Source organism: Babylonia areolata, chromosome 19 (genome assembly GCF_041734735.1).
Source record: "Babylonia areolata isolate BAREFJ2019XMU chromosome 19, ASM4173473v1, whole genome shotgun sequence".
In the NCBI taxonomy this organism is placed as follows: Eukaryota; Metazoa; Mollusca; class Gastropoda; order Neogastropoda; family Buccinidae; genus Babylonia; species Babylonia areolata.
This window is the reverse complement of record NC_134894.1, coordinates 33567108-33593114: the sequence shown is the minus strand read 5'-3', so window position 1 is coordinate 33593114 and position 26007 is coordinate 33567108. Positions and strand designations below refer to the sequence as shown.

The window sequence follows — 26007 nt, the reverse complement described above, 5'->3', positions numbered from 1 at the left end:
TTAACACTGATTGCAAATTCTTGAGAGAGAAAAGAGGGAAAGAGAGAGAAGGGGGGGAGGGAGGAAGACATAATATGAGCAAGGAGATTGTGTGTGTGAGAGAGAGAGTGTGTGTGTGCATAGACACATGCATGCATACAAGCTGTGCTTCAGTAATCAAATGATATATGCTCCACAAACATACAAAAACATGACAATTCAAAACCATATTGCTCTCCATATTTTATTCTTCCACATACAGAAACATACCTCTTTCAAACACTAACACAGGTCAGCATACACAAAAAAATCATCATGTCTTTGACAACAATTTTCTCTTTCTCTTTGGATAACCGATTATTTTAAATATATTTTTTAATCATCATTGTCTCCAGTCCTTAAACTCATACAAAAATCTCCATACACAGTCCTGAAGCTAAACAAAACAAATCTGCATACAAATCTTTAACAATCACATGGAATTTTTTTTTTTTTTTTTTTTTAATAACATTTCTAAAAATCAAACTTATAAAAGGAAAGTGTTTCCAGTCCTGAAACTCAGCTAAAATCTGTATATACATCTTTTAAAATAATGAACTTTTAAAATATATTTCTTTAAAATTACATCGTTTCCAGTCCTGAAACTCAGAGAAAAAAAGGGAAAAAATCTGCCTATGTATATCTTTCAAAATAATTGCTTTTTATAAAAATTCACACACACACACACACACACACACACACACAAACTCCAGTCTCCACAAATGAAGAGTTTGCCTAAAAAATCATTCAGATAGACTGCCAGCAAAGCTAAGATTGGTGTCGACTAAACCATACAGATTATTTTTATATCAAATCAATTATATATCTGTTGATAGACGCCATATTAAACTGTGAAATAACAAGTCAAACAAGCTGCCAATCAGTCGATCAGATTATAAACATACTTAACAGCAAAATAACTGACATTATTAAAGTATTAAAACTCCAGTAGTAAGATTAAAGTACCCAGATACTGGCTCAGACAGAAAAACAAACAATACCCTGGAATGGATCCTAGGTCAGTGGGCATTATCATTTTTTAGTGAACTTAGAAGGAGAGAAATTGTCAAGGTATATATGGTACTTCCTTGAAGTCTTTGCACGCTTCTGATGGGGACTTGAGGCCACACACCTATTTTCATGCTGCATTGCTGTGACTGAGGACTGGAATTCATACAATTATCATCTTCTTTTTAATGCTTCAGATTGTGAGTGAATCAATGCCTTACAAACATCATTTTCATTTCAATGAACAGATTGACCGGAAAAAAAATTCAATACCTCACATACAATTTTCATGTAAAAATTTATTTCATTTTCATGAACACTGAATAATGGGACTGAATAGAATAAGTGCAGGTACCTCATATACTTTATATCTTATTTTTGTTGCACATCACCCAATTGACCACATAGGGCATTTACCTCAGAACTGAAAAGCTATAAAAATTGATCCGATAGAATCTGAAAAAAAGGGAAACAAAAATATGGCACAAGTACGTAAGTCATTTTCATGCAAATGAACTTGTGACATGCCTGTGACACGACAATTTCATCAATTTTTCTCAAGATTAAAACAAAACTATCCATAATAAAGAACATAATTGTACATAATGCAAAAGAAATATATAAACAATAAAAATAAAAACCAAAAAACTAAACAGAGAAAAAATTACATAATACAAAGAAATATAAACAATAAAAACCAAAAATTGTCATCAGGCACCTCACATGTTCAATGTGCAAAAAGATATTGAACATAGCAAGAGTTTACAATTATCATATCTAGAAAAAGATAAAATTTATTCAAGGCTTTCTAGGAAGAAAATGTGAAAGGACCAGCAAGGCAGAAAATAAGAAAGGAAGAGACAAAAAAAATTAGCAGAAAGAGAGGAAAAAGACGAGAATAAAAAATAGGACATTTCTGACACAAATTGAATTTCCAGGTGTGGATACAATATGTACTGAAAGAGACACCCTATATCCCCACATGCAACTACCTCAAAAACTTTGTTACTCTGCAACTGTACATTCACACAAAAAAATCCAAGAAGAGGGAAAAAAAAGAAAAACATTGTCCCCCCAAAATGCTGGATTCTTTTTTTTTTCTCTTTCTTTTTTTTTTAAATAAAACAAATCATACAATAATTACAGGCAAAAGAAACTTGATAAATTTATAACACTGAACTAATGGTACAGCTGTCAGCATAGTCGTGAAATACGCACATGAACATAATATATGGAGCCATTTCCCCAGTTAACCATCAGAAACACTATATTAAATCCATGCATGAAAACTAGATATTATTAACTAAAATCATTGTTTGATTTTTGGTCATAACGGCATAAGAAACAGCAGTGTTCACAAGCAAAACAACAATATAAAAAAAAAAATACAAGCATGGCAATAAAAACTGAAGGAAAAAATCGGGTAAGATATAGAATTTTTTTTTTTTTTTTTTAAATAATAAAAAAATTTTAAATAAAAAATTCAGATTAACATGAACGTACACATGTCAACAAAAGCACACACACAAAAAAAGGAAAAAAAGTGAAAGTAACTGAATATAATTAGAAAAACTGTTTGAAACTACATGTTTGATCTATTACAAATTGAAAATAAAAGAAACGGTATAAAAATTAAAATAAACATACATCAGTGGATTTCAGCATATCTATCTTTAAATTTCTATGTGTGTGTGTGTGTTCTTTCTGCACATGTATACAAAGACTAATACAGAAGCACAAGCAAACAATTGAGCCAAATAAACAAATAACTAGTCAGTATAGTAAGTACACACACTCTCTCTCTCTCTCTCCCTCTCTCTCTCTCTCTCTGTATATATTCTTGATCCTTATCCAACAAAGCTTTAGCTCTTCCCTCTTCCATTTAAAACTGAATGTTCCCATTGATGCTTGTAAATTTGTGCATATAATTATAGTAACTACATGTCCATGCTTGGCAAGTCAGAACTCCGACCACTGCATGGGTCCTTCACTGCATTCACAACAATATTTTTTTTCTCACAACATTTTTTTTCTTCCTTCTTGTGTCTGTTTTAGGTTACAGATGAAGAATGACACAAAACATGAGGAAAACATATTGAAATCTGAACCCCAAAAGGGGGGAGGAGGAACAAACAACAACAAAAAAATAACCACAAAAAAACCAACAACAGTAAAATACTCAACAAGCAGCCAAGAGTACTGGAAGTATACTGGAGATATTTGTCAAAGCTGCCCCTCTAAAAGTGTCGGGGTAAACCCTTTTTTTTTTTTAAACTTTTTTTTTTTTCTTCATCTTGTTTTAGGTTACAGAAGATGAATGACACACTGAGGAACACAAAGGATGAAATCTGAACCCCCAAAAGGGTCAGGTCAGCAAACAACATTAAAATGTTAAAATGTTTATATATATATATATATATATATATATATATATAAAAGCATAGAAGAAAAATAGTAAAATGCTCAACACGTAGCAAAGAATACTGGAAGTATAATGCAGATTTACATATCTGTTAAAGCTGCCCCTCTAAAAGCGCTAGGGTTTTTCTGTTTTTTGGTGGTGGTTTTTTCCAAGTTACCAGGCAGAATACATCACAGAAGACAAAAAGAAAAAAAAAAAAAGAGTAAGTTTACTTCAGTTCCAGTTTCAAGGAGACTTCAAAATGTGCAGACTGATCCATATTACCTACAACACATCTGCTTTAAAAAGAAAGAAAAAAAAAAACAACGAGAGCTAATGCCTGAACTGTGTGTATAGTCATGCCCAACTCAGACCATCAGACAGCAGAGGAAGCAACTGCTGTCCCGACTATCTGGTCAAGAATCTGAATATGGTTTTGAGCATCTTGCCCAAGTTACATCCCCACTCTGTCGGCCAAACAGATTTTAGGACAGTCGGCTAAGGCTGCAGCACTGAAAGTGAGTGCAACATGCCTCCTAGTTTGAGAATCATAGTCCTTCACAAAAGACTAAGCTGTTAAAGACTTCCCACTGCAGTGGAGAAATCAATGATCACACAGCGCTCACTTTGTTGTTGGCCCCACTAGCTGAAAGTTTAAGTCAGTCTCTGATATCAGCCAATTGTTGAACTGAAACAGAACTGCACATGGACCTAACCCACTGGTCAGGCCTTGACAGCCTAAAACCAAATGCCACTGGCCACAGACGGAAGTGAGCAGGCAACTGACTGATGCCTGATGGTACAAATGACTTGAGAATAAAATTAACGTCTCCTGACCATTTCCAGAAACTGAAGTGGATGAGTGTTTTTACCTCATCCTGTGCATTTAACTGAAATACACCTCATAATAATGATAATCATCATCATCATAATACAAACACCTAATAATAATCATAATCATCATAATACAAAACTTTTATATATTGCTTTCAAACATGTCTAAGCCTTTTACAATGCCAGAAAAGCTACACAAGAACACACATGCATCTATGCACATGCATGCATGCACATGGCACGCACACACACACACACACACACACACACACACACACAAACATATTGCACACGCTCACATGCACCCCTGGACTCACCCACACTAGCCAAGCCAGTGTTCATACTGCTGAAATGAAATGATTATAAGTCACAGTACTTGACAAGTTTTACTTGCCTGTGATCAAATCTATGAGAAATACTGTATATTATATGATCATCTGATCACACAAGAAATATGGCACTTTAAATGCATTCTGAGAATAACACTGGCAGTGTTTTAAAGTAAGATGATATATATAAAGAAAAACAAACAAACAAGAAACAATCAACAAAATGGATATTGCAGTTGTAGTTGATTACACCTGAAGAAATACAGTGTGTATAGACAGCCTATAAATATTACTTCAAAAGAAAGTGGAAAATATAAGTGAAAAGCAGCAACAGCCACCTCAACATGAAAATACATGCAGTATGTAAAGACAATCTCTTTGGATTATTTGTCAACTGGAAATTTGAATATAGTAAAAGGTAAAGGTATGTCAGATTTTCTGGATTGTCAAAACAGACTGTTGTCTGCATGTGCCCAGAGGTGGTGTCTTCCTCAAAGAGAACATACTGACTTGCACAGTGTTCTCTGAAGGTTTTAAACATGTCTCAATGAATGTTCGACAACATGGAGAACAACCACTCAGCTTTGGCGACAATTTAGCGCGGCAATTCTTCTTCGAATGTCGACAAAATACACACTGTCAAAACTGTGACCATTACTGGAGCAAAAGTAAGAAAGTGAAATCAATCAACACCCCCTCCATCCCTCACCACACCCTTTCACCCACACAAAATGGCTGTAAAAGTCACCTGGTTTCCTCCCGTAAATCATAAAATACAGTTACTTTTTGGTGTTTGTATGGCATGAAAAAGGAAAAAATTCCAATGACAATTCATTACTTTTGTGTTCCTCCAGCATATAAATGTAAGTACCTGAAAGCAGCAGGTCCTCGACATGACCAAAACAACACAACCAACAGTGGTCAAAACTAAATACCGGAACATAAAAAATATTCTAGAATTCCAAGTCTGCATTTAAACACAAATCAAAATTCATTTTAATACACTCAGATTAACACTAACACTGATCAATTTAAATGTTTTCAATTTGAACTAATCAATTAGAGCTGGTTTTCCTTGTTTCAATTATCATAGAGTCTGTAATATTAAAGTAACAATAACATAAAAAGGCACAAGTGTCCTAAACAGAATTTATATATATGCATATCTTTCCACAATTAAGTTTTAAAAAAAGCATCAATAATTAAGCTAGCACTGGCATTATTTTCCAATCTGTTATACAGATATTACATATATTACACAAAGCAGTGTAGATTATAACTTTACATGAGATGAATGAAAGAGCTCAGACAAACAGGAGGGATTATAAATGAACAATATGCTTTGACCAACCATGTGTGAAACTGACCAAATCAAAAACACACAGTTCCCAATATATGTTGCATGGCAATGGTAAAGAAGCATAACAAATGAACAACTGACATTACAAGGAAAAGAAGCATAACAAATCAATAACAGATAAATCTATATATTACAAATATCATCAGATCAGCTGATAGACCTATATATCACAAAAATTAATCAGCTCAGCTCAGAAAGGAGCATTCAATTTCATGAGCCTATAACATCTTCCAGGTAATTCATTTCTTTTCTGTGCTTGTAAAAACGAAGAACAAAGACAGACAGAAATTTCAAGATCAATATACTATTCCATGTGTAATATAGAAGTTGTACAAGTATCGATTTTACTTTGAAAAAAACCCAAAGCAAGACACCCACAAACTCAGAGAGAGGGAGAGAGGGAGGAGGAGAGGGGGAGGGGAGAGCATATCACATGATTAATTACATAATATTTCATATCACAATATAAAAACAAAAACAGTGGGTTGTGGGAGCCACAGCACATCTACATAGGTCTACAACTGTATAAGAAAAAAAACGTAAGTAACAATGGCCAAAAAGGGGTAAGAATCTTATTACATAAAATGATATATAAACCTGCATGTTTTTACTTCATCAATGTGTAAATAATGCATAATTTGACTTCAACTGTAAGTTTAAGAGCTAAAGTGAGCAGGTCATGGCAGCTAATGCGCACGTCAGGCTGAAAGACGCTGGCCTTCTACTGGTTTGTACATCCACAAGCAGCTATTATGCAGAAAAAAGAATCATGACAAACATTATGCTAGCCCCCAAGACTATAACAGTTTTCAAATTGAGCAAAGTAAGTCATGTAAACAGTTGTTCAAAACATCACCAACCAACTTGCTGCTCAAAACAAAGAGTGTGACATGCCCATGATTGTGCCACCAGCACAGCTTCCTCAAACTGTTGCCGACTATCTTGATCATAGCAAAGTGCAGAGACTGTGAGACAGCCTGGACAGCATGGCTCCATCAAGGCTCTGATCATAGCTGCCTGATAGGACTCAAACAGTTGTGGTGAAAGGCTCGAAGTCAGCATCACCCTGTCTTTGGTATGGTGTTCCACAGGGTTCCATAGTGGGGCTTATTTTGTTTGTTTTCTACACACACACAGTCGCTTGACCCCACTTTCATTGTTTCAAAGAACACTCCATCAGTCACCATACATTCGCAGATGACACACAGATGCAGAAATCAGCTCATCCAGAACAACTAATCACAGCCATATCAGTCACGTATGCATTTGATGAGTTAAAATATGGATGAGCACAAACTAAAGCTGAACGATGAGAAAACTGAAGCACTGCTGATCAAGTCTAAAAAATTGTCCTTCCAAGATACAACACCCACTTCTGTCCTTGTAGGTCAGACCAACATTCCCTTTACAGATCACACAAAAAATGTTGGTGTCACTCTGTCTAGTGATATGTCCATGGACAAGCTTGTTTCTAATATCTGTAAGTATGCATACATGGTACTCTGCCGCATTGTTTCCATTCGTCACTTCCTGTTTGTTGACACAGCCAAAATTCTCATCTGTGCATTTGTCTTCCCAAAACTGGATTATTGTAATTCCCTGCTTGCTGGTTCTCCACAGTACATTATTCATAAACTGCAGAAAGTCCGGCTTGCACTGAAATGCTCTAAGAGTGACCATATTCGACCTCCTCCTGAAACAACTCCACTGGCTGCTGATACAGTCCAGGATTGAATATAAACTCTCCACACATTGTTTTCACGCTTTCTCTGGTTCTTCAGCCCCCTCACTGTTTACATTCTAACAAAACAAGTATGTTCATCTCAGACCTTCTCCAAATTCCCTCTGCTATAACTAAGTACTTTGGACGCTGTTAAGTAGCATGAAATCAAATCAGATATCTGTAATAAAGTCTCTTTTTTTTGTACCAAAGATATTAAGCTCTTCACATAGTTTGAACATTTAACAATGATGGCATATTTCATACAGCGTTCTTTCAAAATTTATCCCAAAAGACCTCATTTCAGAACACTGACATGACAAATGTAAACATCCTGAATATCTTTTTGATTACAAAGTGTACACTCAGCATCCTCAACAGTCTTACAACAGTGCAAATCCTGAATGTCTTGATTACAAAGTGTACACATGGGATACTCAACAATCTCACAATTGTGCAAATACTTTCGAGTAGGTAAGCCTATGAATAACTCCTGTTTGAAACCATTTTAACTGAACATCTTTTAACTTCAAACACTGTTATTTCAGTCTTGTTTTGAACTGGCTTTTCAAGCTTGACAACTGCAGCTGAGAGGACACACTATTCAAGATATGTAGACATTTACCACTAGCCTCATTTTTCATATAATGCATTATTCACTGGTCAAATACAAGTGTATCCCTTGTCTTCTGTACACTGCAGAATGCAGTCATCTCTCTAGACAACCCAATGGTGATCTTCCAAGAGGTTCAAAGAAAGAAGGAAAGAAATGACAGAGAAAAAGAAAGAGGGTGGGAAAGAGATGGGGCTAGAGAGGGAGAAAGAGAGAGACAAACAGATCAACAACTCTAGACAGATCTAGACAAAGAAAGAGACATATATAACATAGAGAGATGACTATCAGAGTTCTATGTCTAAACAGACAAAAGGACAATGCTGTTAGTACCATAGTAATGGTCTTTAGAGCTTTGTGATTTGGCCTTCCTGATTCTCATCCTGGGACAGCTGAGAGAGAACACTGTCGACCGCCAGGAAAACCAAGTCCCCATGTTTGGCCATGAATCCAGACTTCTTCAGAGTATCCAAGCACTTCTCCGTCACATCAGTCACATAGACATCCACACCCACACTTCTGTACTTCTGAATCAGGAACTCCAAAGCCTTCACGCCCATCAGGTCGATGAAGGAAGCCCCAGACAGATCCAGCACCAGTGCCGAGAAAGGAGCAGCACTGATGGGAGAGAGGGAACTGGAAGGATTGGGGAGGCTATGGGGCTTACTTTCATCATCAGCCAAGTTCTGTCGGTGGCTTTCCCCTTTTTCCACATCTCCTGTTTCATGAAGCACAACGTTTGGAGTGGATTCTGACCTGTCATTCACTGCTGTTCCATCATCAGCTTTGTCAATATCTTCTATGCCGTTAGTACCATTTGTTTTGACAGGGTTCTGAACTTCAGCTGTCCTAGATGTCATTTTCAAAGGGTTGATCCCCGTTTTCTTGAAGATGGCATCAGTAATGATCTCAGCATTGACAAAGTACAGTGGACTGTTGACTCTGATGACTTTGACGTTTGTCGTTTCATCACCGCCATAGTAATTCTCCTTGGACCTCCAGACACTTGTGTCGCCCACAGGAATGTGAGTGGTCACATCCACAGAAGACCTCATGGTCATGAAAACAACCAGAAAGATGGACACCACCACCCCTAACAAAAGGCCAATGTCTACATCCAAAATGACCACAGCAGCAATGGTGGTCACAAACATTATACAGTCCATCTTTGACCTACGCCAAATGTCGGGAATGGTAAGAAGTTTTAGAAATAAGGATCTTAAGCTGACAACGATGATTGCAGATAAAGCCAACTTAGGGACGTAGTAGAAATAGGGACCTATAAACAACATCACCAACAAGACCAGCAAAGCAGCAAACAATGAAGCAATCTGTGATTTTCCACCAGCACTGTCTTGAACAATGGTCCTAGACAATGAAGCCCCTGAGATGTATCCTGAAAACACGGAACACACAATGTTCATCATTCCCAAAGCAAACATTTCCTGGTTGGAGTCAATCTTATAGTTATGTTTCAGCCCCATCAGCTTTGCCATAGACACTGTCTGCACAAAAGCAACAATGATGATGACCAGACCATCCATAAGATAATCCATTCCATTATAGATATCAGGTATCTGAGGTGCAGGCACCCCTGTTGGCACCTCTTTGATGATGCCGACACCAAACTTGCCATACAAATCACAAAAGTATGTCACCACAGTGGCTAAGATCATGACAAACAATTCTATTGGGATCGGCACTCTCAACTTTGTTTTGTACTTCTCGTTAACAAATCGCTTTACCAAATAAATAAGGAGGATGCAAACAAATGAGGCTATGATGGATGCTGGGTTTGAGCGGTGGATGTTGCTAAGGACAGAATACCAGAACCTGAGCAGTTTGAAGAGCCCACTCTGTCGGGGCAGAAAACTAAGACCAAGGATGGTCTTCATCTGACTGCTACCCACATGGAATGCCGCCCCGACGGTAAACCCATTCACTAAAGAATCTGACATGACAACAGTCACTTTCCCCAGCCCTATTTTACCCAGAACAACAAAGATGATGCCACACAACAAAGTCAGGCCCCCTGCAACCCCCAGTTTCTTTGCTTCCAGATCCAAATCCTCAGAATCTAAGTCGGGAGCCAGTGAGGTTCCCCCTGTCATGTTAAAACTTGTTCCAGAATAATCCAGCGTTGTCATGGGTGTTGTTGTTGCATTGATTAAGAAAGAAGACATTGTAGTTGTGAGGGTGGACATACATGGTGCCTTACCAGCTGACTGCTTGACCTTGTCCTCATATTTATCCAAGATGGAGCCGATCATGATGGAGAGAATGGCAATGCAGCCACAAGACGTCTGCTGACCAGTACCCAGGAAAAAGTAGGTGATTGAGGTGAAGAGAGAGATGTAGAGCCCGACAATCGGTTTGAGGGTGGACAGAGAAGCGAAGGCCATTCCTGATACAGGACATAAAAAAAAAATTTAAGTTAAAAAAAAAAAATGACAGAAACTGACTCACAGTCTCTTTCCCTCTCTTGATTGCTCATTCATTCAACACACACACACACACACACACACACACACACACACACACACACACACACACAGAGTATACAAAAAAGCTGTGCAATATCTCAATCCAAAAAAAAATCTCCCATTGAGCATTTACATTGAAGCAATACAAGTTGCCCTGGGCCCACATCAATCACTGGATAGATTGTTTTACTTTCACCATAGCACAATTTACCTAGTAATATACTGTTACCCTCTTTATATTTAACCCCCCCCCCCCCCCCCCTCCTAAAAATCACGCACACAAACAGACACGCTCACTCACACACTTTAAATCCATTCCTGGTTAACAAAAGAAATTGGTAAAATGGAACAAGAATGACTACAGGAATCATAAAAAAAAACAGTTATGTACATAGTATGTATATGCATATAGGAGATAACAAAAATAAGGGATAATTACATCTGATTAGCTGCTTGCATGTGTGGATATGTGTGTGTGTGTGTGTGTGTGTGTGTGTGTGTGTGTGTGTAGATGTGGGTCTGGTTTATCATGGGTGCTTAAACTATATCATGTCAGCTGTTCTTGTCCTAACAATTCTTGTGAATAAAAGAGCAGACACAAAAAACATAGAAATTTGAAACATCTCCGATAAAACTTAATATTAAACACCCACACACACACCTTCACACCTATACACACACCACAACACACACATTGACACATTACATGTCACACACACACTCACAAGAGAAAAAAATGTGTAGACTGTATACATGTACATGCATATGTGCTTAAGTGCATCTTCTACATGTGCGCTGAAGTTCCTGTACACATCATATCAAATCAAATCAAATCAAAAACACTTTATTAATCCACATGGAAATTAAGTTGTGCAATCACAGGCTCATTGTAAACACTGGCATAAAATCATGCGCAACATAAGAAGAGATTAAAACTAGTCAAATAAGAATTCCCAATAGCTGACGATATACTAACCCCCCCACTCCCCACACACACATACTCATGTTAAGACAATAGGGTATTGCACAACAATATTAACAAATGAAAACATCCAACAAAAAAAAAGGGCATAAGATTACTAAAAATGACATGCGCGCACGCACGCACACACACCCACACACACATACACACACATGCACACACACGCACACACACACACACACACACACACGTTAAGACCATAAGGTATTGTACAACAATACATAAATAAAAACATCAAGGGAATAAATCGTATATATAAGTAAAATGCACACACACACACACACACACACACACACGCACACACACACACTCACACACACACAAAAAACGTATGCATGCACATAACATATGTCACGCCAATAAGATTAGAACATTAACATTAAGATACATGAAATCCAAGTAAAATAAGAAAATATTTAAAAATCACTTCCGATCACACACACACACAAATGCTTGCTTGCCCATGCTCACCCGCTCAGTCCCACATGCACGCATAATGTCTGCTCCCATACACTCGTCTGCTGGTGAAGTTCAGGTGTTGCTGTGGCGAGGGGGCTTGGGGGGTGGGAGGGTTCACTTAGTGTATTGGATGTTTTGATTGTGTGCGCGAATGGCTGTAGGAATAAATGAATGAATGTATCGAGATGTTCTTGCGCGTGGAGCTCTAAACCTACCACTTATGTCTGACCTTCTGCTATTAATGTCATCATGTAGTGGGTGTCTTACGTCGGTCAAAATTGTTATTAGTCTGTCAGTCAGTTTTCTATTGTGCATGTCGCTAAAGGTGTCTTGTCTTATACCCACCACCCCACCCGCTTTCCTAATGACTTTTTCCAACCTGTCTTTGTCATGTTTGGTCAGGTTTCCCCCCCAGCACACGGCTCCGTATGTTAAAACACTACAGACAACAGATGTGTAAAACATTTGGAGCATCTGCTTGCATACATTAAAAGATTTCATTTTTCTAAGACAGTACATGCGACTGTTGCTCTTTTTAATGAGTGCAGTTGAGTTTTCATTCCAAGACAGCTTATTGTCGATTATCACACCGAGATATTTGTATGAGTCTACTTGTTCGACCACTTCATTTTTTGTGATGATTTTATTTAAAGTTGATTTCTTTTTTCTGAAGTCGATTACAAGCTCTTTGGTTTTGCCAACATTCAGCTCAAGGAAATTTTCTTCACACCAGTTCACAAACCTGTCAATTTCTCTTCGGTAGTCAGTGTCATCGTCATCAGTAATAAGTCCTGTCAGTCCTGTCATACATATATACAATGTATACAAGTGCGTGCAAAGCAATGCAGTCTTCAGTTACAGCCATGTGCCAACACTTCTGTGCTTCACTCTATCTAAACAGAATAAATTCAAGACCATTTAAATACATATTATAAACTTTGGACCACTTCAGTTTCCTCAAACTGCATACCTTGTGGAATCATCATGATCCCAGAAATGAGGCCAGCCACCACGTCACTAGGCAGGTCCTGTAGAGGTCTGTAATGTCTCAGTGTCGACAGGATAGGGAAGTTGGAGACCACTAGTTTCCGCAGAGAGAACTTGGAGCATTTCTTCATCACCACCTCTTTTGCCGACTCCAGTACTGTCATTTTATCATCAGGTTGTCTGTACTGGGCTTCAAACTCAGACACTTTGGTCAGTTTCCTTTCTCTAAGGCCTACCAATTCCATGCTTCCACTGCTTGTTGAGGTGAACTTGGCACAGTCTGACAAAAGCGGGGTGCTAGCTGCAGATCTGTCAGCCTCAGGCTCACCAGGAGCAGTTGTACCATTCTCACCCATGGTGGCACGGTTTTATGCTGTCTGGTCCTCCAAAATGTATGCGCCAACACGCTTTCCGTCTTCACACTGGATTTGTTTCACTTTGTCGGTTGATGATAATTTTACTGTGTGAAATTACTCTGGGGGAAGATGGCAGAATGGCTAAGACACTTATATGCCAATTAGGAGTCTGTAATGGTTTGGGTTTGAATCCGTTCTAACCCTTTCTCCCTAGTTTGACTAGTTTAACTGGAAAATCAAACTGAGCATCTAGTCATTCAGATGAGATGGCAAACCACAGTCCCATGTGCAGATCAAAGCACCTGGCACACTGAAAAAGAACCCATGGCAACATAAGTGTTGAGCTCTGCCCAATTTCTGAAAAAGAAATCCACACTGACAGGTAACATTTATACACAGGCACTCAAGGACTGACTAGTGCGTTGGGTTATGCTGCTGGTCAGGCACCTGCCTAGCAGATGTTGTGTAGCGTATATATGGATTTGTTAAAATGCAGTGATGCCTCCTTGAGAAACTGAAACTGGAGCTATCTCTTTTTATCAGCAAACTTCACCATGGTTCAGAAAATACAAAACTATAAAGGCTTTTGAACAATCAGGGTTCAGATCTGGATATGGTGGGGATCACGTTATTTGTTCTGTGACTATCAGTTTTTAATTTGCTTCACATTGACAGATAATTTCATACTATACTATCATTGTTGATTCAGACTTTTTCCTAGTGAGCGCCGACTTTCTGAAGACTGGCAATGTAGAAGAATACTAACCAAAGTGACTAGTAAATCATGTAGTCTTCATAATTGTCTTGTGTGATGAGATATCTGATCCCTGCAAAGTACACAAAAAAATCATTTTGAGGATATTCAACAACTTCAAGCTGAAACATACACACAAACACACACACGCACACACACACACACAAATGTATAGAATGTGTAGATATACATATATAAACTAGTACAAGTTATGAAGGGAAGCAACACACACTGTTTATGGTTCAGAAGGGCAACTAAAGTTCATCAGGAGGATGGCAACATCCACAAAGATTCTCTCTTCTAAGTTCTATGCTATCGACTCAAGAGAAGCAGTAAAAGTTTTGAAAAGTTAAAAGTCTGATGGTGAAGCTAATCCACAAATGTATAGAATGTGTGTGTGTGTGTGTGTGTGTGTGTGTGTGTGTGTGTGTGTGTGTGTGTGTGTGTGTGTGTGTGTGTGTACATATTATAGACTAGTTTAAACTATAAAGGAAAGCAACTCACACTGTCTATACTGATGTTAATAATGAAATGAGTGATTTTCCTTGTTCTCGCTTAGCAACTTAACAACTGCTGAGTAAACAGCTTGAACAACTGCTCTATGCTGTACTCTGATTTATATTATGGATTTGTATTAACTTGATGTTCATTATCACCCACAGGCTAACTTGATTTGGTGTGAGAAGAGTAAAGAAGTGATAAGAAAATAACTGTGACTCTGAGGTGTGATCCATCAACAAAATTTTCACTCAAATCAAGTAAGTGGGAGGACTGGCTTGAAGACTTCCAGTGGTTCAGAAGGGCAACCAAAGTTCATCAGGGGGATGGCAACATCCACAAAGATTCTCTCTTCTATATTAAGGGCTCAAGAGGAGCAGTAGTCTTGAAAAGTCAAACATTTGATACCTGTACAACCTGAGTTAGACAGACTGACTATTTGTTGAAGACAATAACTGATCAATAACTTAATATTATTGTCACTGTCATGAAAGAAAACATTGTAAGAAACTATCACATTGACCTGCACTTCATGCCTCATCCACTGCATACCCGAAATCACTTGGTGGAAGAGTGAAGATGTTAGGCGAGTTCACTGCAGAAGTTACACACAACGGCAAAGAGTTCGCCCACCAGATCCCAGTGGTACCTCAGTCGGCAGGCAGCAACCTGTTCAGCAGAGCAGCATGTGAATCAAGCTGACTGGTCAGGGAACTGAATGAAGTCAAGGATGAAAATGTTGATGGCAGCATAGGGCTGTTGAATACACCACCTGTCAAACTTGTGCTTTGAGACGGTGCCAAGCCATACTGTATCACCACTGCTCAATGCATTCCTTTCCCTATCCATAAGGTGAAGCAGGAACCTGACAGGGCCAGGGTGGAGAAGAATGGCATCATAAAGAAAACAACAGCTCCAACTGACTGGTGTGCTCCTGTAATGCCAGTTAAAAAGAAGAATGGTAAAATGTCTGAATTTGTACTGACTTCAAGAATTTGAACAAGAGTGTGAAGACCACATCTCAAGGTACCCAACCTCAACAATACTGCACCTAAACTAGCATGCTCCAAGATATCCATGGTGTTTGTTGTTTCTGGAGGTTATTATCAAGTCCAGAAAAAAGAAAGCAAACTACTTACTACTTTTTTTTTTCTTTTTCTTTTTTTCTTTTTTTTACTTTTAGGGCACTACTGCATGTGCAGACTTGCCATGAGCATCAACATCAACACTGATGAGTTTAGAGAAAGATGGAAAAAACACTAGGGTATCTAGGAGTATGCAAAATCATCATTAATGATATCATTGTACATCAGGCTACTGTAGAGGGACATGATCAGGGACTAAGGACTGAAGCTGAATCAAAACAAATGTCACATCAGGCAGCAAAAGGTCACATTCTTTGGATATGTCACAGTGAGCATAACATCCATCCTGATCCAAAAGTTGAAACAGTGACCAAGCTGACTGCTCCCAAGAATGTCAGTGAACTGCTGCATGTGTTGAGTACAATTAATAACTTTGGATGTTACACACAGGGGATGTCTACCATACTCAAGCCGATGACATGGCTGCTGCAAAAGAATCCACACTGGCATTGTGGACCACATCAGGAAGACTTCAAGAAGCCTTGAATACTGTGAAAGAGAATTGTTAAGCTTCCTTCTCTGTCGTTCTACAGAGCTGACTGAACAACTGCTGTAAATGCTGATGCCAGCAGCTATAGGTAAGAACAGTATTTTTCCAGACAGATGAAAAGGGTCAGCAACATCCGATCACCTTTGTGTCAAGCACCCTGACAACAACAGAGCAGCAATACAGACAGATTGAAAAAGAGTATTTGGACAGTGTCTGGGCATGCAAGCGATTTGAGAAGTCCCTGGGACTTGCATCCTTTGAGTTATACACAGACCAGAAGCCATTTGTTCCCCTCTTACAGACTAAAGATCTAGACCAGTGTCCTCCATGATGTCAGCATATGCTCGTACACATGATGGGTTTCAATGCCAACATGCATCACATGCCAGGTAAAGAACTCATCATGGCTGACACTGTCATGCAGCCCTGTTTAGCATGATGACGATGCAGACGCAACAGAAATAGAAGCCTTTGTCAACCTGCTGGAGTCAGCAAGATCTGTCAGTGACAGATGACTACAGGCTATACATGAGTCAACATCGACAGAGATCTGCAGCTTGTTATATGATACACCAAACGGGGATGGCCAGGTAATGTACAAGCAACACTCAAAGGCTACAAGATGGGAGCAGTCTGACCTGTCAGTATCTGATGGACTGCTTATAAACATTATATACCAAGACAGAGTAGTCTTTACCACAAAGCCAAAGAAATGAAATCCTTGAAAAATTGCAGGAGATTCACTAAAGACTGCCAAAATGCAGAGAAAATGCAAAACGGATGGTATGATGGCCAGGCACAAGTTGTGACCTGAGTTGTCAAGAAATGCCATGCCTACAGAATCAACCAGCATAACAATATGTGCCACTGAAACCAACTGAACTTCAAATGAGACTATGGGAGAAACTAGGGGCTGATATTTTCAGGTTCAATGGTGTGATTATTACTCCCGCTAGACTGAAGTGAAGCACAGCATTCATCATCAATGAAGAGTACAACCATAATCCTGAAGTTCAAGCAAGTGTTTGCTGAACTTGGAATTCCAGAAGACCTTGTGTCAGACAACAGTCCACATCACAGAAAGTGGCTTCGTCTGCCAAAGACTATAGGTTCAGACTCCACACCAGTAGTCCTTACTTTTCTCAAGCCAACAGAGAAGCTGGGTGAGCCGTGCAAATGGTGAAGAAAAAGATGCAACAAACCAACTTTGACAACAAACTGCTGTACTATAGGGCAACACCCCACTTTGTAAAGTGTGTGATTTTCCTCTGGACTATTTTCGACTGATCACATCTCTTTAATCAAACATGAGACTTAATGCTTTCAAGACAACGTTTTGTTAAATCATTTATTGCATCTGCAGTAAACATATCGTATTAAAATTCAAATCATATTTTATTCAATTGTCACAGTATGAGTACAGTCAAAATTCTCCAAAACTTGCTATTTTTTTCTGAACAAAACATAAAAGAAGTAATGTGCCTGATCCATTTGAGAGAGATAACTCATATTGATACAGACACAAATGTATAGAGTACAGACAAACAGCTTGACAGAAACTGGGAGAAAGTGTAGAAACTGAATGCTTTCATTATTAGATTGCATTGTTTCTTTGCCCCAAATGCTGCATATTTTGTTTCCTTTGGTTCCTTGCATGCTATGCGAGACTGTTCTTTGAACCAGATGCTATTTGCTAAGTCAAACTAAACTATTCTGATGTTGAATGTGCATGAACACACTTATAGTAATACAACAGTTTGCCTTTATTGAAAGAGAGAGAGATACAAGATACAGAGAGAGAGAGAGAGAGAGAGAGAGAGAGAGAGAGAGAGAGAGAGAGAACCTTTTTTTTTATTAAGGGAAAAAAAGAATAAGCACAAGTGGCTTGTTTTCATCCTGCCCTCATGAAATGGGAAAATATAACAATTTAAAACTCAATACAAAAGCATAACATTGCATGAATAAATTTCAATTGTGTCACAAAAAATGATGAACAACGTAAGTACATGCAAAAATAACACTTGATTAGAACAGCGAGGAAAGAAGAAGGAAGGAACAATGAGAGAATTTCAGTTTCAGTTTCAGTAGCTCAAGGAGGCGTCACTGCGTTCGGACAAATCCATATACGCTACACCACATCTGCCAAGCAGATGCCTGACCAGCAAAGAAAGAGAGACACACACACAGAGAAAGACAGACAGACAGACAGGCAGTCAAAGAGAGAGAGAGAGAGTTTCACGAAATGCAAACGCCAAAGTGTTTACTTTAAGCGATTGCACACGAACGTGGCTGTACAAATAATAGGGCGAGTCCAACAACAAGGTCGAAACGTGGTGTACTCTCAGTGACTTACAGTCCACGCAGGCTCCGTCACGAGCTTCAAAGCTGAAAGCTGAAAGAAGCTGTCCACCCCCCACCAAAAGGCCAACTTGACCCACGCCCCCGTCGCTACCAACGCCAGTCACCTTCTGCGACGTGCGTTCATCAAGATCAAACTTTTCAAAGTTGAGCTTCTTCAGCTGTGTGCTGCTTCATGTGACAGCGGCACAATAAATGTGACGTAACGTCCATTCAGATTGGTTAATTTGGGCCAATCAAAGAATGGCATAATAATGCAAAGAGGCGTTGCCATTCTTTACAAAAACAACATGTTGAGGTCAAGGTCAAAAGAACCTCTGGAGGGGTGAAGGGGAAAACATGCGTTTTAATCACAAGCGCGCTTGCGTGCAAGTGGCGAGAAGGCGAGGGTATGGATACTTGCGCAACGAAACGAATGCGAAGCGGGAAGTAGATTTTACCCACGGACAAGACACAAACAGCATTTATTGTAGCAATATAAAATATCATTTTATTCTGTTTATAAGTCCGTGATTCTATCCCCCTGAGAGAGCACTGCCTCGGGACCATGATCTGAATGCGTGCTAGCAATCCTGGGCTTATCAGTTCGTGTTTTATTCGTCTCGCGATCGGCTTAACTCGATCAAGTTACTCGGTTGATGCGCGTTTTTATTCGCGGAACTGATTTCAATAATAATAATAATATAATAATAATAATAATAATGGATACTTATATAGCACACTATCCAGAAATCTGCTCTAGGTGCTTTACAAACACGCTTTTGTTAACATAAAAACATTACATCTATGTTACATACACACACCAAAATGTGATTACATACACACACACTAGCGCGCGCCGCGCGCTCGCGCGCACACACACACACACACACACACACACAGCATACATACATTTTAACATACATGTATATCTAACAGCTACCCTAACACATACGCACACATAGGCAGGCACAAACTTACATAAACACACGTACACACAATACACATTCACTAGTAGTATACATGCATGTAGTTATGTACACATACATATGTATACACACATAGTCAAGCACAGCTAACGCAAAGGAAGTGGACCTGCCACAATTGAACTTACTGCTGAGGGAAAAGGTGAGTTTTGAGACGAGATTTAAACTGAGATGTGAGGGAATCAGAATGACGGAGGTTACTAGTCAGGGAGCTTGTTCCACCGTCGTCTTTGGCGATTGAAAAAAAAAAAAACGATCTGTGTCCATAGGTCTTATTTCTGACGTGAGGTATCCTGAGAAGTCGAGTATCAGAGGAAGAACGGAGCTGGCGAGACGGGGTATAGATATGGAGGAGTTCGGAAAGATACTTGGGGCCAGATATGGAGGAGTTCGGAAAGATACTTGGGGCCAGATCCAAGCATCAAGCAAGGGCCTGTGGTAGAGGTCAGCTTCAGGAACACGTGGAGGGGCTCAGTGCGCGTGCGAAAGGGGATGGTGAAGAAATGGCTTGCTCTGACAAGCAAGAATACTTGCCAGGTTACACAGAAAACATGTCCAAATAACTTGAAGTTCCGGAGGCAGAATCGCACAAAACACGCACCAGTGTATACTCCACTCCATCATAAAGCACATAGCCTACACAACTTTCACTTCAACGCACAATCACATTCCAACACAACTGACAAAAGAAATGAGAGCTAGGACTATGCTGCCTGTCACTGTGTCAGGATACCTGATGTATGATACAGTCAGTATATAGTCTATAGCCTGGCAGATTTTGCCTATTTCTGAACGCGGACGTGTCTGGTACCCATGTTGTGTCCTGGATACCATGTATATTGGATAAAAGGCTTTTATATTAATATTAATCAAATTGCGTTGACCGGTAATGATGAGGTCCGGCTCTAGTTGGTTCAGTGTGGAACAAGAGTGCAGACAGGGTGACCAACTCTCTTCTTATCTGTTTGTCTTATGTGCTGAGATACTGGCAATAATGACACGTGAAAATAGAGATTACAGAGTATAAGGATTAATAATATGGAACATATAAACTCTCGCAATATGCAGATGTATACTGAATTTATCTTAGTATATGACCAAAAAAACCCACAAAAAAACAAAACAAAACAAAACAAAAAAAAACAAAACAAACCAAAACAAACAAACAAACAAACAAAATCTTTTTTGAGACTTGCATGTACTTAGTGGACACTGTTTGAAGTAATTCTGGCTTTCGTATGATTTCTGTAAATACTGGTTCAATCTGGCTACAAAGCACCAAAAATTCTTATGTTCGTTATTTAGAGCGTCAAGGTATATCGGAATAGAGCCCACCGAACTTTACGAGTTTAGGAGTTTGGTTTACAAAGGAATCACAAAACTGCGAGTATGAATTGCTCTGAGAAATTAGCAGATCGATGTTATTGTGGTAAACTTGTACGGGGTATGGCCGGGTAAGAAAACAAATAACACATATAGACAGGGTGGCTGTGTTAAAATCATTAATTCTGTCAAAACTGATACATTTGTGGATTTTGCTACCAATACACAATTTTCTTTTCGCACTTAAAAAAAACCCAACTGTAATAAGTGTGTATGAAACAAAAAGCAAAACAAAGTTTACAGAAAAAAAACAGCTCATATATAAAGCATCAGAGATAGTGGTCTTGGACCACCAGACATGAAAACACTCGCAGCTTCACAGTGAAAATAAGGTGTCACAGAAAATTGTATTGAGCCTCGCTACAGCTTTCAGGTGTCCTTTTGACAAATGTAGCGAGGCATCAAAAACTGATGCACGGCTGATGCTGAGGCCCCGTGGGTGATGGGCCTAAACAACCTGTCAGCCAAGAGAGGGGGCGGCTTGAGACAAGCGTAGCACAGCGAACATGACGTGTGTGTGTGTGTGATTGCGCATGTGTGAGTGTGTGTGTATATTATTATTACCATGTTTATGTAGTATTGTGTAGTGCATGCTTATGGTTTTAGGTACTGAGTATTGTGTAGTGAATGCTATAACTTATATGTAGTATTGTGTAGTATAGACCGTGTTTCAGGGCGTGGACTGGATGTGTAAAAGTGTGCCATCCTCAAAAATAAAGAATTTTTGTCATGTCTCTGTACTAAATGAATTTCCGCTTAGTATCAAACCAGTAATAGCTGAGTGGGTTAAGCGTTGGACTTTCAATCCGAGGGTCCCTGGTTCGAATCTCGGTAACCGTGCCTAATGGGTAAAGGGTGGATATTTTTCTGATCTCTCAGGTTAACGTATGTGCACACCTGCTAGTACCTGAACCTCCTTCATGTGTATACACATGCAGAATATCAAATCGGCACGAAAAGATTCTGTAATCCATGTCAGTAATCGGTGGGTTATGAAGCACGTAAATGATACTGTCATCCATGTCAGTGTTCGATGGGTTATGGAGTCACTAAAATACCCAGCATGCCTCAATTATGACAGAGACATCAGCAAGTCGATGTTGGTCATGTAACGTAAGGAAAGAAAGAAAGAGCACAGTTCAGTTTTCACAGACTTGTGATGAAGTTTGCCAACGAAGGCTTCCTGCTGGAGACAAGAAATATGACATCAGGGCATTCCGCACTGACATAGTCACTTTGCATGCCCAACCACTTTCATGTGCATTGAAGACCTTCATGCCCAACCACTTTCATGTGCATTGAAGACCTTCATGCCCAACCACTTTCATGTGCATTGAAGACCTTCCAACTGTTGAGTGTGGCTGTCATTCCGAATACGGTGTCTTGTGCATTCTACTTCTTTGTCTTTGATGTAGCTGTGAACACACAGACTGCTTTGACCATATCACTTGCAAAACTGATAAAAATCACACCAAAAGTACATTCAGTTTGCATCCATGATCCCGACACCTGGTAATTCAATTGAAGATGTTTTTCATTGTTTAAGAATCGTCTTGGAAATGGACTCATTAAGTTGGACCAGAGTAAATGCTACATTAAATTATATATGTGTGTGTGTGTGTGTGTGTGTGTGTGTGTGTGTGTGGTAGCTCTTTGGAAATTTGAATGGTTTGAAAAATGAAGTCTTGAAATACGCCTCCATCACTACAACTTCCAGTACCACCCACATACATCACGAGAAATTTTCCAGTTGTATTCACAATTGCCATCAGCACAATTGAATGGTGACCTTTTAACCGCATGACTTTTTTTGGCTGCACCAACACACAAAGGAAAACCTCCACCTATGGAAAAAAATCTGTTGCTGTCTTTTGTCCATGTGTTCTCAGAGGAGGTATGTGCAAGTTTATTAGAACTCTTAACAGCTTTCTTGATGATGGCTGTGACTGTCGACTTGCCAAGTCTGAGGTGGATTAAAAGTGAATAATTCTGTTTGCCAGGAATCTGAAAATACATAAGAGCAGGAAAAATCATGCAATGTATAAAGTGAATAGACAAAGTGTAGAAGACCAGCTGTATGTATAGAATGTTTTTTGCAAGTATGATTTTTTAAAATTTTATTTATGGATCTCCCACTCATTTCTCCTCACATTTATGATTTCAGTGACTGTGGCAGAATGCAAAAGCAGATGGACTTCCATACGAGATCACTTTCGCAAGAAGCACAGAGAAATGACAATAACATCAGGCCAAGCTGCATGCAAGAAACGAAAGTGGTATCTGTATGATTCTTTAACATTTTTAATACCACCATCTTCCACTGGATCTACAATAAGTAATCATCAACACAGCGATGAGTGCAGTGTTGCACCAGGAGAGGAAAAATGCCAAATCAGTCCGCTCTTTGTTCAGTCAGATGAGAGTTCTCTTCAAATGTTCAGTTCAGAACATATCAAGAACCCCCCTCAATCATTGGAAAAAAAAAAGAACAGTTGTTTGCCATAGACAGGGAAGTTCTGAATGTCTGAAAGGAACCAGAAAAGGAAACTGATACAAATGAACTGTTTTTCAGAAGTCTGTTGCCAGCAATGAAAACCCTGATGTAGTACAGACTTTGGAACTGCGTTCAGAAATCCAGCAGCTTGTTCTGTCTTATGTGAAGTCAGCCCGATCATGCACAATGTCTGATGAAGCATCTCATAAAACTTAAAACAAAATCATTGAATTTTTTGCTGTCTGGTTTTTTGTTTTACAAAAATCTGTACACAGAAACTCCCTAACTGGATGTTTCCTTTTGGATCTTTGTTTCAGTAACGAAAAGCAAGAGACAACAAATCAATGTTTATTTTGTGTTGCACTTGTTTTTGACCTTGCATATTTATCAAGCATGTCAATCATAAGTACCAACCAAAACACTGGCCATTACAGAATTTACAAATGTATATCATGCACTGTTTGCATTTCCCCTACATTTCACAGATAGAAAAAGCACTTTATCTGGCTTTGCTTTTAAAAAAAAGTATTTTTATCTGTGTGTTCATAATATTATGAAAAGACAAGAAGAAGTCATTAAAAAAAATATATCAGCAGTGTGGTGTTGGTCATGAAATGGGATTGACAACTGAGAAGTACTTGGGTTGAATCTCTCTATTGTCATGTATCACTGCATGATATATATATATATATATATATATATATATATATATTTTAATCTTGACCCGCTCATGCCAAGAACTGAGTATTCAGTTAGCTCAGGAAAGGTGGTTGGGACTGATTGAGCCTATAGTCAATTTTCAATCACATATACATGCACACAAATATAGATGCAGAAATTGTTCAGTGATATTTTTTAGCTAGTAAAAGTTGAACAGTACAACACTGTATGATATAATTTCGTGGAACATTGTGTTAATGGGCAAAAGCCAGCTGATTTTCCCACTTTTGTTTTTGTCATAACCCATCAGGTGTATCTCCAGTGTTGACATTTTTATCCCTGGTCAGTCAAAAGCAGGATATTTCTGGCAAATATTATTTTGGAACGGTGGCTTGATCATTGTTGGTAACTGGACAAACAGACCAGTGTCAGATTTCCCCTTCGCACAGTGTGAGAGGGACTGCAACATCCACATTGTTCTGTCCAGCTGTACCCAACACTGTATCAATCATCACCCAGAGCACAACTCCATCATCTCCTAAGACTGATTGATATGGATGGTCATCCAGTATCTTCAATCTGTGATGGCACAGTTTCACCAAACTGTACTCCACAACCATCATGTTCTGCTACTAGCCCTATCTATGATGACATCAGCTGTCATCAAACTGATTACAGTGCATTGACATGCACAATAAGATTTATAGCGGCACACACACACATACATGCTCACATACATCTATGTGTGTGCATCTTTCTTTTGTACACACATCACAAACATGCTGTCATTTTCTCCTCATTCTATCTCTCACACATAGTCTGTCTGTCTCTGTGTCTCCGCCTGTCTTTCTCTCCTATACACATGCTACAAACGTACTTTGTCTCTAAGAGGATTTTCCTCGGCATGTCTACCACTTCTATGTTGAGCAGTCTGGCATCTGAGAGATGTGAAATATATGCATGCACTTGAGAATATTCAATGAAAGAATTTGTATGTGCATGTTTATCTGTGTATCTATCAATCTCTTCTATGCCTTTAACTGGGGACATCACACATTTTGTTGTTGTTGTCAATTAGGCTGGTACTCTATTTCAAACATCTAGTTAATGTATTTTCTTCTTTTTTAGTTTATGATGCTCTAAAGACCAACAGCGTACTGCATATATGACAACAAACTAACGATTTTGTTATTACTGCCAAAGCTAATTTTCTTTTAAACTGGGTAATAATGAAGACAGTGTCGTTATTGTTACCTTGATCAGTTTAAGCACATGCTACCAATACGAAGAAACTATCGTAACCATATTTCCCTTTGGTTCACAATCAGAGATCGCAAAACTTTCTTTCCTGTAACTGAAAGTTCCCTTGAGGGGAAAAGCAGACTCCTCATGATTACAGCACTTCAGCTGTGGTCAATTGATCCACATCTATTTCTTCCATGTGTATGTGCATGCGTGCATGTGTGTTGTGGTTTGTGTCCATTGGAAGGCACTCTGAGCTGGTTGAATGTGCAGTATAAATGCACTATCATTATCGTGACTGCATACAAACATGAGCAGGTGGACACACATCTACTCCTTAAACACCCTCTCACCCTCACCCACAGCCCCCAACCACCACCTGGTTTCTTTTTTTTCTCTTTCTTTAGCCAATTAATATCACTTGAAACATAAAGACATTAAGTGGAAGACTACTAGTACTACACATAT

At 38.9% G+C, this 26007-nt stretch overlaps 1 protein-coding gene across 5 annotated transcripts; it reads right to left on the bottom strand.

The window, feature by feature from the left end:
• Positions 1-207: 207 nt before the first annotated feature.
• Positions 208-18986, bottom strand: LOC143293644 (prestin-like). 5 transcript variants are annotated; one of them, XM_076604756.1, is made up of 4 exons: positions 18702-18986; positions 15355-15471; positions 13178-14377; positions 208-10687 (listed from the first exon to the last, which is right to left on the bottom strand). In XM_076604756.1, exons 3-4 carry the CDS (start codon positions 13548-13550, stop codon positions 8631-8633), a joined length of 2430 nt encoding a protein of 809 aa, XP_076460871.1. In that variant the 5' UTR covers positions 13551-14377; positions 15355-15471; positions 18702-18986; the 3' UTR covers positions 208-8630. The 5 variants fall into 5 exon arrangements, with proteins under 5 accessions (XP_076460871.1, XP_076460872.1, XP_076460870.1 ...); XM_076604757.1 differs by having other exon boundaries at positions 18733-18986; XM_076604755.1 differs by having other exon boundaries at positions 18791-18986.
• Positions 18987-26007: the final 7021 nt, after the last annotated feature.

Excerpts from the sequence above, each read along its gene's own strand:
- LOC143293644 (XM_076604756.1), bottom strand. The coding sequence starts at position 13,550 with ATGGGTGAGAATGGTACAACTGCTCCTGGTGAGCCTGAGGCTGACAGA. Across the intron at positions 10,688-13,177 it reads GATCATGATGATTCCACAAG|GAATGGCCTTCGCTTCTCTG; the intron begins GTATGCAGTTTG and ends GTCCTGTATCAG.